Raw genomic sequence first — 15752 nt, 5'->3', positions numbered from 1 at the left:
GGATCTCCCAGGCAAGAGACCAGGACTCCTACAGGTTCACCGACCTCCATTTCCCGAGCCATGGCTGCCCCCAGCCCTGGGGTTGCTGGGGAGGCCCAGAGTCACCTTTGTCCCAGCAGCTGTGGTGCCTTGCGAGAGGCTGCAGCTGTGGTGGCCATGCCCAGAGCCCTGCAGCAGCCTGTGGTGGGCACTGCCCTGGGGCCAGCCCAGCCTGGGCTGTTGGGCTGGGATGGGCTGTACTGGGGAGAGGGCATCGAAGTGGGGAGAGGTGGGCAGGGCTGGGCTGGGCTGGGCAGTGCTCGGCAGAGGGCAACAGCAGCATCAGGGAACGGTGGCAGCATGCGAGGGAGGTCTCCCAGCAGGGCTTGGTGCTGCAGAGCCAGGGCTGCATGAAGGGAGCCCAGAGCTGCAGGGGCAGGGGAGAGGAGTCCACTCTGGGCTCTTGCTGGAATGGGCAGAGCAGGAAGAGGGCCCAGGGCATTCGTCCCCTCACCATGGCCTGCCAGGACCTGAAAGGCAGTCATGGAGTGTCTAGGGCCAGGCTCTGCACTGCGGCCACAAGCCCTGCGTGCCCTCCTCCTGCCATGCTCCATGTGGTGGCTGCAGCAGAGGGGACCCCAGGCCAACCCCTGCATGGGGCTGTGCCACCTGCCTCAACCCAGCCCTCTCCAGCACCTTCCTTGATGCTCTCTGATGCATGAAAGGACCTCCCCATGCATGCTGGCCAGCACATCTGCTGAGGGCCAGTGCGGCTGCTGCAGGGGCAGGGAACTCAGCATGGCCCTTGCAGCCCCCTGCCCTGGGCCTGCCTCTCCCCTTGGCCTCAGCATCGGCCTTGTCTCTGCTGGCAGGAGGGCTCTTGGCATGTGCTCCCTGGCCTCGCCTCGCCTCCAGACAGCTGCTGCCCACTGAGGCTGCTGCCACAAACATGTCCTCACAAGCAGCAGCACCCCTTGGGCTGCTTCTCCTGGCCTCCCCCACCCCACTGCCTTGACCCCTTGTCTCTGCTGGGTCCCCTCCTTGTCACCCAAATGTGTCCCTTGGCTGTCAGCTCCCTCTGCCCTGCCCCACAGGATGACAAGAATTGGGTGGAACATATTACCATGGCGTGTGGAAGTATTTTGTAATCTGCATTGGTGATGGCACAAAAAGACACTTCCTTCACCAGTGACCTACATCCTTCTTCAGGTGAATTCTCAGGATCTCTATTCATTACAGGAGAAGAAATACTGAAGGTCACGAGCACTTGCATTTCATTTCTTTGTCCATCATGGTGTACTCCCTCATCTTCCAGGCACTTCCAACCATCTTGAATAAACTATCCATATTGAATGTCCCCTTTCTAGCTGCCTGTCTGGACCTATGCACTTCCCATGGTTCTCCTGCTTTGTCCTCCCCTTACTCTTTGATCATTCAGACTACTCTCACTGACCCAGTTGCTGCTTTGAGCTTCATTGAGTTCAAGCTTGCCCATCGATTAGCAGTCTGCCTAATGGTTTCTGTAGCAAGCTCCTCATCATTTATCATTGAATTAAGATCATATGGAATATTACCAATCTTAATACCTATAATTTCTTATCAGTCAATAGAAAATACTTAATTTACAGTCATGCTTTTGTGAGGTAAACCTGACTGGAGACATACAAGATGAGGAGCTTGCTTTGCTGTTTGGAAAATTGCTGCATGTTTTCTTGTTGTTCATTGTAAAATAAGGAAAAACCCTTGTGTGCTTGTGTGCAGCCAGGTCTCTTAGGAAAGCAGGTGGGAGCTGGTGCAAGGGGGCTGTAACATCCAGCTGCAGACTTCAGTGCAGAAATGCGGTGCAAGGAAAAGTGATGCAAGAGCCAGGTGGCCAATGAGAGAAATGTCAGGGTTGGGGGGGGTGAGGAGGAAGGTTGTCCATGCACTGTCAGACCTCAAGAGTCTACTTTTCCTCCCTATGAATGTCTGCATAGGAGAAGCCCTGGATTAATATCAATTGAAGAAAGATGCTCAAAACTGAAATGCAATAAAATTCATCCTTTAAAATGAGAAGAGATATTTATTAGGTGCTTTTTGAAATCTTCCTCCTTAACTGCACCATGAAAGCTCTCCAATTAGCTGTCCAAGTCTTGAAGACTTGAATAACACTATGGAAGACATATGGTTCCTTAGGTGTTTCTGCCTTTTGATGAATTCCATGATGGATTTTGGTGCTCTGTCTGTGAATGTTAGGTACTGAGAGGAGAATAATGCAACTGCTTGAGAAAGTAAAGTCAGAAGGAGAAGTTGAAGTGACTTGGAGTATTAATGGGCCCCACAGCGGGCTGTTACCAAGAGATTCTCCTCAGGGACTTGTTAGGGCAGATAATTGGAGGTATCTGTATTTGCCAATACAAATTGGCAAAGCACTGTGCTGAGAAAAGTCTCGTTTTGTTTTGGTCAGGCAAAACAGAAAGGCCAAGGCCTTACCCTAGCCTGGAGGAGAGATCCTGTACCCCCATATCTCACTCAGGGCTCTTCCTTGGGGCTGTGGGGTAGGGGGTGATTCCCATAATATCATGTGAAGGACAATGGTATGACACCTCCCAGCATTTGCACACAGTTGAATGGAGAATACATGGTCCCAATGCCATGAGTATAATTTGTTTCCTCATAAGCCATGGCTGCAGGGACAAAGATGTCAGTGCTGCTGAAGCCTTTCATTCTTGTCAGAGCCGTCTGCCTTCTCCTCTGCAGGCTTTCCTGTGCTATCCCCCACTTCTCTGACGGTTGCAGACAGCTACTTCTCCTCCCCACTTTGCTCTCACTCTGCTATTCCCATGATTTCACTGATGCCTCTCCACTCTCGACAGTTGCTGTAAAGAAGTTGTAAAGAAGTTCTTCCTAATATCCAACCTAAACCTCATGTGGTGCAACATTAGTCCATCCCCCCTCGTCCTGTCACCAGGCACGCGGGACAATAGAGCAACCCCCACCTCACTACAGCCTCTGTTAAGGTACCTGTAGAGAGCGATAAGGTCACTCCTGAGCCTCCTTTTCTCCAGGCTGAACAACCTCAGCTCCTTCAGCCGCTCCTCGTAAGACTTGTTCTCCAGACCCCTCACCAGCTTTGTTGCTCTTCTCTGGAAACACTCCAGCACCTCGATGTCCCTCCAGTAGTGAGGGGCCATAAAACTGTAACAGTACTTGAGGTGCAGCCTCACCAGAGCTGAGTACAGGGGGACAATCATTTCCCTAGTCCTGCTGGCCACAGAATTACGGGAAAAATACAGTGCTGCAGCCGGCAAGGGAGCTCATGAAAAAATCAAAATCTTTGCTTACCTTTATTCAGGTTCAAGATGGCATTAGTCCTGACCCAACTCAAACAGGAGCCACCAAATAGTGGGGCGCCTTTCCTAGACCAAATCAGAATTCAGGAACCAAAGCCATCCTGGACGAGCCCCCATTTGTAATAAATGGCTCAGTCTTCAAAATAGGACTATAATCAAAGTTTACAATTTATTAAAGGAATAGAGATAAGCAAACAGCACTGGGTGCGCCTGGAGTCTCTGCTCCACCAAGACGCACACCAGTTACATCAAGCAGCTGATTTTTATGCTCCTAGGATGATACATATTCATTACTACTTCTAAAAAAAAACAAACAGGGTTATTATAATTAGTTTCTGGAATCCAAATCCTCCTACTGGAGCATGCGTATCAGTCTCCGGTGGTCCCTCTGGGGGTCTCTGGGGGTCTCTCATGCTGAAGGCTCATAGTCTTCCTCCCTCTTGTCCTTCTCCTTTGTCCAACTTGGCTGTATGTCAGAGACTTGTGCAATGTCCCCTGCAAGCTTTGTCTTCTAGTTGTTCTTCAGCTCTCCCCATCTCCTTAATCTCCGGGCCAGATATCAGAGACTTGCTTAGTGTCCCATGCAATAATCATAATAGTTAGCAGTTATTCTGAAACCCCCCAGATATCAGAGACTTCAAGGAAAAGCCTACAAATACATTTCCCTTCAAGCTCTCTATTGACATGAAATGCTAAAACATTCCTTTGCAAGATACAAGAATTATATACATTAACCACTCTGTTTTTCTTAGACTTGTGGTTATACAAGGGTATGTAAGACAGAAAGTCACATTCATCATACCATGCGGCCCTGGCATTGTTCCATACGGACACGAATCAAATGAACATATCTCACAAAGATATAATGAAAACAGCAAAAACACAAACCTAGAATGGGATGTACTGGGATTCATTACTGGACAGTGAAGAGAACTTTATGAGTACTGAAAAACATCCCCCAAATCAGTTTCCTAATTGCATCTTTGAGCTCCTTGTTCCTCATGCTGTAGATGAGGGGGTTCACTGCTGGAGGCACCACCGAGTACAGAACTGCCAGCAAGAGATTCAAGGATGGGGAAGAGAAGGAGGAGGGCTTCAAGTAGGAAAACATGACAGTACTAAGAAACAGGGAGACCACGGCCAGGTGAGGGAGACACGTGGAAAAGGCTTTGTGCCTGCCCTGCTCAGAAGGAATCCTCAGCACGGCCCTCAATATTTGTACATAGGACATCACAAGGAAAACAAAACACCCAAATGCTAAAACAGCACTAACCAGAAGAAGCCCAAACTGTCTAAGGTAGGTTTCTGAGCAGGAAAGCTTGAGGATCTGGGGAAGTTCACAGAAGAACTGGTCCAGGACATTGCCTTGGCAGAGGGGGAGGGAAAATGTATTGGCAGTGTGCACCAAAGCATTGAGAGCACCACTGCCCCAGGCAGCTGCTGCCATGTTGACACAAGCTCTGCTGGTCATTATTGTCCCATAGTGCAGGGATTTGCAGATGGCAACATAGCGGTCATAGGCCATGACAGTGAGAAGGCAAAACTCTGCTGTGACAAAGACAACAAAGAAAAAGACCTGGGTACCACAATCTGCATAGGAAATGGTCGTGGTATCCCACAGGGAATTGGCCATGGCTTTCGGAACAGTGGTAGAGATGGAGCCCATGTCAATGAGGGCGAGGTTGAGGAGGAAGAAGTACATGGGGGTGTGGAGGTGGTGGTCGCAGGCTATGGCTGTGAGGATGAGGCCGTTGCCCAGGAGGGCAGCCAGGTAGATGCCCAGGAAGAGCCCGAAGTGCAGGAGCTGCAGCTCGCGTGTGTCTGCGAATGGCAGGAGGAGGAACTCAGTGGGGAAGCTGCTGTTGGACATTTGCTGCCTCTGGGCATGGTTGGCTGTCAATGGATGAAAAGAGAGTAACAAGTTAGAAAGATTTATCCAAGCAAAATCCATTTCTTTTCTGACAGAAATCATTGCTCCCTGAGCTGAATGAGGAATGAGTCAACTCATTCTCCAACCCTCCCAACTGGATAACAGTGTGCCTGACATTTTAAAATGAAGCATGGGCACCTTGTTCCCAAGAAGACACCCTCAGGGCAGGGCCCAGCATTCCATGTCAGAAGAGAAGCTTGCACCCACCTGCACCCCAGACAAAGACAGCAGGAGAACCACACACAGGTGGAGAAATAAGAAAGAATGCCACTATGTTCCAAACAGTTGACACAGAGAAAGGCAGATGGGCATGCAGGGAAGCCTTCACCTTACCAAGCTTGCATGCCTCCTATGAAAGTGACATTGCAGGACAGGTACTCTTAGCCTCCTCATCATGTATCACCTTGCAGGACACAGGCTCCTCTCCTTTTCTGGAGGTCCATCTGAGGAGGAGGTGGCTCATGCCCTAAAGCCCCTGAGGGCAGAGGCTGTGCTGGGTGTCAGAGGAGAACAGGGGGTTGCTGCAGAGAAGGTGCCTGCACCACAGGCCTGGCAGGGAGGTGCCTGAGTGCTTCCCTTGAAATATCCTTTGCTCTGACCTTCCTAATGAAGAGTCCCCTCTAAAACCCCCAGGGTGTGATGTGCAGCTGTGAGCATCCTGACCCATGCAGGAGCCTCTGGGCAGCAGAAGGACCCTCCTGTTTTATGAAGTGCATGGACCTAAATAATCTCTTCCACAGTAGTGCTTTAGGAGCTTTAGATGATTTAGAAGCATTAGGAGCTTTAGATAATGGTGTAGAAAATGTTATACACCATCATCCCTGGAAGTCTTCAAAAGACGTTTAGATGTAGAGCTTAGGGAAATGGTTTAGTGGGGACTGTTAGCGTTAGGTCAGAGGTTGGACTCGATGATGTTGAGGTCTCTTCCAACCTAGAAAATTCTGTGATTCTGTGTGATTATCATTCCCCTGACTGCTCTTCATATTGGGAAAGTGAAAGCAGATACACCAGAGAGTGTCTTCCCTTCAGGTATTGTAGGGTAAGATCCTACCCCAGAGATGCCCTGGGGTTGCTGGGGAGCTGTGAGCTGCCTGACCAAGGCAGTAGGCTCTGGGCACCAGCAGGATCCTGCCCTGCCCTGTCCTTCCAGGAGGCTCCTTTCACCCGCAGCTTCTCCCTACAGTGCCCCGGGCAGCTACCCAGGCAGGCTGAGTGCTGAGTCTGGCAGGCAGCAGAGGCCCTGCCCCAGCACACAGCCCCTGGGGCACAGCAGGGACCCTGCTCTGCACCACAGCCCTGGCCACCCCTGCCTGCACCTCTGCATACACCGAAGCTGCACAGCTTCAGACGGCCCCAGAAGAAGGAACACTCATCTCCTGTCTCTCAGACAGATTTGTCACGTAATCTTTGACCCAGGAAACATCCCTGTCCTCTGCACTGGAGAAGCTAGTATTTACACCAGGAAAATTATATTCCTCCAGTTTAGAGCCACACATCCCCGATGGCTATCAGCCATGGAAGTGGCAGCTGTAGACGAGACCTCTAGGATACTTGCATCTGCCTTGTCTTCAAACAGACACTTACCATGTTAGAGCTCTGAAGATATCTCCTGCAGTAAGCTCTCAGCATCCCCCTCCACACTGCCTTTAGCATCTCCCTCCCTTCTCTCAGCTGCCTTGTCCCCTGCAGGCAGTGCCCCCAGCCATGCTGCACTGTGCAGAGGAGCCCAGTCCAGCTCAGCTGCAACACAGCTCCAGCCCAAGGCCTTGCTGTCTCTCCCTACTCTTGTGTCCCTTGAGGTGTCTCTGGACCTCCAGGGGAATCTACTTTGAAACACACTAAAGTAATCATTTATGTTCCTTCCCACCACTGGGGAAGGAAACTCATTTCCAGAACTATTCTTCCTCTTTTCAGAAAATGGATGAGGTCCAAGAGAAACCTTTCCCTGCCCTGGTTTTAGGCAGGACAATCATGCAAGGTCAGGGAGAGGTCTCCCTCCTGCTGAGGGAAGGGCTTCAGCTGAGTCAACCAAGGCATCTCCTCTTTTGTTTGCAGTCCAGAGGTTAGAAGGGGGCTCAGCTCTCTCCCATGCCTCACACAAGCCCACAGGAGTTGGGATTCCACTTGCCCTGGCTCAGGTGTGCACAAACCAGGTAGCTGCATGTCAGTTACTTTTCATAGCTCCCAGAACACTGAATGGAGGTGGGGGGCAGGAGGGAGCTGTTCAGATGCAGACCCCTGGTGACATTGGAGGTACCAAACATGGTCAAAGACATATACAGGTATCTACATGCTCTGATGGATTAATTCTGGGAGTCTGAGAACATCTGGGGCATCCTTTTTAAGTGTGAGGAAATGTCATCCAGAATAACCTGGTCAGACTTGAGATGTGTGCCCTTGTCAACCTCCTGAAGTTCAAGAAGGAGCAGTGCAAGGTGCTGCAACTGGTTCAGGGAAATTCCATATATCAATATAGCTTGGGTGATGAATGGATTGAGAGCAACCCTGCCAAGGAAGACATCAGAGTATTGGTGTTTGAAGAATTGGATACGATGTGTCAGGGTGCATTTGCAGCCCAGAAAGTCAATCATATCCTAGACTGCATGAAGAAAGCCCAGCAGGCTGAGGCTGGTGATTCCCTTCTTTGACTCGGCTCTGCTGAGACCTGATTGCACCATGTAGTTCTGGGGCCCCAGTGCAACAAACATCTAGACCTGTTAGAGTGGCTAAAGAGGAAGGCCATGAAAATGATCAAAGAGGTGAAATAGCTCTTCTACAAAGAAAGACTGAGAGTATTGCGGTTGTTCAACCAGGAGAAGAGAAGGCTCCAGACACGTTATTGCTCCCTTCCAGTAAATCAAGGGAACTTGGAAGGAAGACTTTTTTTTTAAAAAACTTTAATATTATTATTCTTTTTATAATTGTCTGTGTAGACAGGACAAAGGGTTATATGTTTGAACTGAAAGAGTGTAGATTTAGATTGGATATAAGAAAGAAAGATCATAGGATGAGAGTGGTGAGAGTCTTAAAAAGGTTTCCCAGAGAAGTTGTGAATGTCCCATCATTGGAAATGTTGAAAGTCAGGTTAAAAAGGACTTTCAGCAACCTTTTCCTTATCATGGCAGAGGGGTTGGACTGGATGATTTAGAGTCTTGTTCCAGCCCAAATCAATTCAATACACTATCATTCTTTCATTCGATGATTCAATGACTCCATCATGCTATGATCTAGCTGCTGCTTTAAGCCTCAGAGAGATCAAAACTTCCATTTTCTTTATGTATTCTAATGCTATCTTTAGGCAACACCTGATCTATTTTCTTACATGATCTTTAATATCTACATGCTGAAAAAAAAAAAAAAAAAAAAAAAAAAAAAGCTAATAAGATTACCTCTTGTCAGAGGTGAGCATAAATTAGGGAGTGAGTTTCATTGACTGTTAAACTTTCTCATACTTTATTTTAGTTTGCTTGCAATTAAGAATCATTCTTCTCTACCTGTGTGCAGCCTGTTCTCTAAGGAAAGTAGGAGGGAGTTGGGACAAAGGAACTACAAGGTGCAACTGCAGATTTGAGTGGAGAAGTCTGATGTCAGAAGTGATGCGAGTCCTAGGGGATCAATGAGAGAAATGGTGCAAGCTGGGGAGGTGAGGAGCAAGGTTGTCTCTACAGGGTCCGACTTGTATCTACCCAGACCTCCTTCAAAGAAACTCTGTTCTAGTAAGTCCCAAGGGGTAGTTGGTGGCAGGTCCATGAACTTCATTTCCTGAGAGCAGACTGATGAAATCTCTCATAAAACCAAAGTCAGAAGCCAAACCCAAAGATCTTCAAAGCACTGACTGGTCTTGCAAAACGCCATTTCTGACAAAGCCCTATGGACTCCTTAGGGCAGGTAATTGGAGGCCATGATTACAGGTAGGCCAAGGCCCTGTGCAGGTGGCTCTGAGGCTGAGAAAATGCTGGCTTTGTTTCATCAAGCAGAAAGGCCAAGTCCTGCTGCCAGGCCTGGGCAGAGAGGTCCTGTCCCTCATGTGGGGCTCTGGGCTCTTGCTGAGGCAGTGGGATGTGGGGTATGCTGTACTGTGACAAGAAAATACAACTGGATCCACATCTCCTCTTTGCACCTCCTGAAGGTGTCACACCAATTTGTGTCATTTGGCACTGCATACCCCACATCCCACTTCCTGAGGAAGTGCCTGGAGCAACATGTGAGGGACAGGACCTTTCTGCCCAGAGCTGGCAGCAGGGCTTGGCCTTTCTGCTTGATGAAACAAAGCCAGCATTTTCTCAGCCTCAGAGCCACCTGCACAGGGCCTTGGCCTACCTCTGATCATGGCCTCCAATGGCCACCACAGTGCTCTAAGGTGTCCATGGGGCTTTTTCAGAAATGGCCCTCATTGCAACCAATGAATGCTTCGAAGAACTCTGGGGTTTGGCTTCTGACTTTGACTTTCTGAGAGATTTCATCAGTCTGCTCTCAGGAGCTGAAGTTGATAGACTTAGCAGCAACTACACTTTGGGGCTTATTAAGACACAGAAAGGCCTAGAGGTCTCTTAAGGAGGTCTGGACAGGTAGGAGAAGTTTGACCCTGTAGAGACAACCTTGCTCCTCACTTCCCCAGATCGCACCATTTCTCTCATTGATCCCCTAGGACTTGCATCACTTCTCCTGACCTCAGACTTCTCCACTCAAATCTGCAGTTGCACCTTGTAGTTCCCTTGTCCCAAATCCCTCCTACTTTACTTAGAACATCCTATAACATAAAGGACTATACATGATACATATATTACTATGTTTAGCCTATGTATATTAGATATATATGTATTACTATATATATATTACTGTTATAAATGAGGTCTCAATTCAATCTGAATTTTGTAATATTTATAAAACAAATATTTCTAAAAGGTATAAAAGCTATAAGAGGTACAAAAGGCAAGTAAACAACACTGGGTGTGCAGGGAGTCTACGCTCCACCAACACACACACACGAACATCAAACATTCTAAATACATGTATTCAGAACATTGCTTTACATACTAACCCGAGTATGCCTATACATATGTACAATCAGGAAAGGTAACAAACAATCCTTTAAGTTCCATAACATAACAGTCTCCATTTACCATTCCTTTTGAACAATATGTCTTGCTTTAAGTTGTCAAGCAACTTGGTCTTCAGGCCTTATGTATCCCGTTCTTCCCAGAGTGAAGAAAAACATATCCATCTCCTTTTCAAGGCCAGTGAGGCCTGTGTCAAAAGGCACGTCCAGGTCAACAGGGGGCATAACTGCAAAAGCCTTCGATGGCTGCAGCAGCAGAGGGGCCCATGGCATAGCAGTTGGATCAGTAAAGGAGCCTGCAGCTCCCTCACTATGTGGCAAGCCACACGTTTGTGATTGTGGCTCCACAGGGCTCTTCAAGGCCTCAGAGATTGCTCGCCAGGTGCCGAGCAATCCCACTGCAACCTTGCCATTTTTAGTTGCAGAGTCCCACACCTTGACCTCAGTTTGGTCCCATATTTCAGGCTCATAAACTGTCCAATTGTTAATAAGGAGAATGAGCTGTAAGGTTACCAGGACAGTCTTTGTTCCTAAGGACGTATGATTCCCCATAATGCACAACTGCTTACCAGCGAGAGGCAGTTGTGTGCACAGGTCCACTTCTCTCAGCTCGAGCTTCTCTCCAGCTCCAGTGTGCCTATTTCCAGCGACGAGCTTCTCTGAGCGGTTTGCTGAGTCTGGCCGAACCTACCTTCATGTGCCTGTTCCCGTCCTGGTCTCCGTTCTGCCAGCCTGTTCCTCTTCACTTCTTTTTCCTGCTTCTTTATTGATGTAACTTCATCGTGCTGCCTTCTTTTTTATGTTGAGGGCAGGCTCCCCTCTTATACCCTTCTCTCCACAGCAGTTCTTTTCAAAACAACTTTTCATTGGTCAAACAACTTTGAATGTAGCAACAGCAAACACCCAGAAACATCCATGACTTAATGGCTGGAGAACAAGAAACCAGCTGGGGAACAAGAAACAGGAGACTGCATGGAGTCTCCTGAATCACCCTCCTTTGTTCCCTCTAAACTCTTTTATATTCCTGATGGCCTCGTCGTTAAGAGTCTAATGTTATCTCAATCACGGGGTTTTCCAACCCCCATGGCCACATTCCTAAATCTCGCCCTTCTTTATTAATATCAACCATTTTCACGACACGAATTACCACTCCATATATAACATTACCATATATATATTACCATATATTACCAAGTTTTTCTTGTATATTGAACAATATCATGCATCTTTCTTGTAACATATCAAACAATAACCTCTCACACACACAAAAAATAAATATAAACAGCACCTTTAATGAGTACCTTAATCAAATCAAGTGCCTTCAATCAAAACTCAGGGGTGAATAATTAAAACTTTTACTCCTTTCTTTACCCCATGTCTCAGAAACTTCCTTACAAAGGTTCTGGTTTGCTCAGTGTCAGCTGGCAGCATCCTTCCTCAGCACAGAGGAGAACTGAAACACAGGGCTGCTTTAGCCCACCAGAGATCACAATTCCAGGACTGTCTGCTTCTCAACTTTCAGCAAACACAATCCACACAGATCCTTGCTCGATGAACACTTTAATTGATGAGGATATTTCTCTGGAGTTTCACAGAGACAACATTTCTCTGAAGTCTGTAGCTCATCAGATAAGATTTCTTCCAGATGAGAAAGCCAGTTGTGAGACTAGAAGAGGAAAGGAAATTCTCTTAACCCCCACCATGAGCAATAGCCCAGGCGCAGCATGGACAACCAAGTTGCCAACGTACTGAGATGATGCAGCCCACTGGGGGCAAAGGAATTAGATGTGAAGAGAGGGGTCCAGCTGGAGGAGAGATACCATGCAGATGAGAGCCTACGAATAAAAATAGATGGGATAACCCAAACATTGGTTTCTGGGGTCATTTCTGATACCTTTGGTTATCTGAAAATTCTGCATGGATCAGAAAAGCATGACATAGGCCTTAAAGGTGACTGTCCCCCATTTCAGTAGCTGCAGGAGGTAGAAAATACATGGACTGGGACAGATGCTGTGCACTTCTTTGCTGGGTGCTTACAAAAGAGTGTTCCTCTTCCTTGACCATCTCCACCAGAATGAGGAGTTCATGTACCAGGCTTGGACGTGAAGCCTGTGCACTAGTGTGAGGCTCCTGAGACAGACTGGGATACATATCTCTTGTCTTTAGCAGCAGCAGCACAAACAACTGTGTCCAGTGGGTCTTCCTGTCCTGCATTTCCATTCAAGACAGAGGTAGCTTTTAAACTAAAAGAGGGTAGTTTTAGACTGGATATTCAGAAGAAATTGATTTCTCTGAGGGCAGTGAGGTACTATAACTGGTTGACCAGAGAATCTGTGCGTGCCCCATTCCTGGAAGTCATCAAGACCAGGTTTAATGGGGTTTGAGCAACCTGGTCTGGTGCAAGGTACCCCTGCCTATGGCAGGGCAGTTGGAACTAGACGTTGTTTTAGGTAGCTTTGAAACCAAATCTTTCTATGTTTTTGTGATCTTATGATTAATGTGACTGACCAGACTTGTTTCCCATCACTGCCTCCCATGCTGTTTTACCCTCGTTGCAGGGGAAATGGTCCTTGACCAGATCCCCTCAGTGCTTAGCTGCCTGTCAGTTCTAAACCACAACATATTGCTGTTGGTGACTGGGCCAATCTTCAGCTAAAACAATTACAGCCAATGGATTAATCTGAACAAGTTTTCCAGATGAAGCCAGTGCACAGATTCCTCTTTGCCAGTCTAGAGGCAAAGAGCAAGGCAGGTTGTTTGGGGTCTAAGAGCAGCCCAAACACCAGGCTGAAATGTCCATGCAAACATGGTTGTACTCCCCACTTCTGAGCTTCCCATTTTCCTGTCTAAGTGCACCCATTCTGCCCTGGGACAGGTCCTGAGGGGACAATACAGCCCACTGAGAAACTAATTTTCTGCCTCCAACCTGTCTTCTGCTCCTCCACCCCTGCATTTTGAGGCAGTCTCTTTTTGCAGTCATTTCTCTGATCCTTTCTGTCTAAAATCATAGGGAAAGGTGAAGGAGAAAATGCCTGTTTTATTAAACAAGTTTCTCTCTCTCTCTCTCTCTCTCTCTTTATTTATTTATTTATTTATTTATTTATTTTCTGTTAGAAGAGTAGTTTGATTTACAGAAGAGAATAATTTACCAAAATCATCAGACACCTGAGACTTCAGTAATGAGTTTCACCTACTTCACTCCTGGTGCCTGTGAGAACTTGTTCTCCCGAGGCTCCCCCAACAGTCAATGGAGACAAGAGAAAGTGCTTGTGTCTGGGTCGTCCCAGCCTAGAACTGTCATGACAAATAAAGGTGAGGAATCTCTTTCAGATGCTCTTCTCTCTCTCAGCATTGACAGGATAGGAGTAAGTTAAATTGCTCAACCTGAATGATATAACTTTTAGACAACTGAAATATACACCTGTATGGTAATACTTGGCACTTTGTTTTTTCTAGGCGCTTCCTCTTTCTACATCAAGGACTGTCCTTAAGCTTTCAAAGATGACAAATTTTTTTCCACCTCTCACAAAAGTAAGGCAGTTAGGTGAGGCCTTTTGATTGTATGAGAGAAGAGCAAATGTTTGGAAACAACTGCATTTCCACACAGAATGAGGTCAGATGCGTCTCTGTGACAGATCTGTTTCCACTGACCTGGTGGGACCATAATGAATTTTGACTTTAATTTAGAGTACTGAAAAAAGCAAGCTACACTTGCTACTTGTATTCCATCTTTCCTAAAGAAACAAAGGAAGATAATGTAGAAGAAAACAGGACATTACAAAAGAGGTACTTGAAATTTGCTTAATTTGAAATCAAGCAAGGGATCCCCAGTGGTTGCTAGTCCAAAAAGGGTGGATACTGAAGAGGAGAGATAATAAATTCCAATGTACATGTTTGAACTGATGATTTAGCTTATACATAATAGAAAGCATTTATGCAGGACATGAAATTCCCTTTGGAAACACTGGTATGATGGATGCTTGCAATTCTTCTGAGTGGAATTTCACAGGAATAGAGTATAACAGAGTAACAATCCGTTCTTAGCCCTGTGTTTTTGTAGCGAGAATCATTTGTAGCTGATGGACAAAGGTGGAAAGAAGACAAGAAATTCTCTGAGGATTCTGCATGATATGTGAAACAGAATAGTCAGGGTGTGAGGAATGTGCAAAAGAATCTGTGTGTGTGTTGTATAGGAAGTCTGCAAGCAAGGCAAGAGAGAAGGAAGGATATAGCCTTCTGTCCAGGCCATGAAATTATTGGACTTGTTTTTGCCATGTTCCTACGTCAACAGGATGAATGGAAATTGGGTATGGGAACAGGCAATGGAACTGTCGTTACTGAATTAATCCTTACGGGCTTCTCAGGTCTTGATCAAAAGCTACGGCTATTTCTCTGCCTGGTCCTTCTACTCATGTACCTGACAACGGTGATGGGGAATGCAGCCATCATTTTCCTGGTGTGTGTGGATAACCGCCTGCAAACCCCCATGTACTTTTTCATTGGCAATCTGGCGTTCCTGGAAATCTGGTTTACGTCCTCCACAAGCACCAAACTGTTGGTGATTCTGAGCTCTGGCAGGAGAACAATCTCAGTAGGCAGATGCTTTGCCCAGTCCTCCTTCTATTTTGCCCTGGGTGCTGTGGAGTTTGTTCTCCTTGTTGTCATGTCCTTTGACCGTTATGTTGCCCTCTGTCAGCCTTTGCGCTATGCTGCCATCATGAAGCATCAGCTCTGCATCCAGCTGGTTGCTTCTGTTTGGGTCATGGGCTTCACATTCTTGATTTACCGCCTGGTGTTGCTCTCCAAGCTCACTTTCTGTAGTTCGAACAAGATCCAGCATTTTTTTTGTGACAACACCCCCTTATTCCAACTGTCCTGCTCTGATGTCACCCTGCTTTGGAAAACAGATGTGGTTTTCTTATTGTTTATTGTGCTGTCTTCCTTGTTTCTAACTCTGGCATCTTACACAAGTATCTTCTTCTGTATCCTACAAATGCCAGCAGCCTCTGCAAGGAGAAAAGCTTTTGCTATGTGCTCTTCCCACCTCACCACCTTGGCCATTGTCTATGGCAGCTGCATTGCTCTCTACGCACCCTCGTCAGGACATGTTTCTTTGGAGACCAACAGCATTGTAGCTTTGCTGAACACTGTCCTGTACCCATTCTTAAACCCATTCATCTACAGTCTTAGAAACAAGGCCGTGATGCTGGCCCTGAAGGAAGCCATGGCCCGTGCAACAGCACAGCTTTTCGCCTAACCGTGATACATTTCTGAAGAGCAATTTGAGTTCTCTGCTGTCATATCTTATGTAATACCACAATCATACATATATGACCTCCACATGCAGATGCCTCCAGAGGATTATGTTCTTGCTGGATTGTGTTAGTCTGTGTGATAAGAAGCACATCTGCAAACAAAATAAAGGCCCAAGGAAATGATGTCAGGATGAACA

General features: G+C 47.0%; 3 protein-coding genes across 3 annotated transcripts in view; 2 read left to right on the top strand and 1 right to left on the bottom strand.

Annotated features, from left to right (window-relative positions):
- LOC309891560 (antigen WC1.1-like) overlaps positions 1 to 15752 on the top strand; it is a gene marked incomplete at both ends in the record, with an annotated part of 315844 nt that overhangs the window by 109326 nt on the left and 190766 nt on the right. The gene's annotated exons all lie outside the window — the stretch shown is intronic.
- On the bottom strand, positions 4225 to 5181 carry LOC309891542 (olfactory receptor 14A16-like; the record flags this gene model as incomplete). The annotated part of the gene is made up of 1 exon (XM_082785902.1): positions 4225 to 5181. One exon carries the CDS (start codon positions 5179 to 5181, stop codon positions 4225 to 4227), a length of 957 nt encoding a protein of 318 aa, XP_082642028.1.
- On the top strand, positions 14610 to 15557 carry LOC309891541 (olfactory receptor 6E1-like; the record flags this gene model as incomplete). The annotated part of the gene is made up of 1 exon (XM_082785901.1): positions 14610 to 15557. One exon carries the CDS (start codon positions 14610 to 14612, stop codon positions 15555 to 15557), a length of 948 nt encoding a protein of 315 aa, XP_082642027.1.

Source organism: Aythya marila (genome assembly GCF_965140915.1).
Source record: "Aythya marila genome assembly, contig: HAP1_HAP1_SCAFFOLD_158, whole genome shotgun sequence".
NCBI classification, from domain to species: Eukaryota; Metazoa; Chordata; class Aves; order Anseriformes; family Anatidae; genus Aythya; species Aythya marila.
The sequence above is the reverse complement of the archived record's forward strand: the minus strand, read 5'-3'. Positions and strand labels throughout refer to the sequence as shown.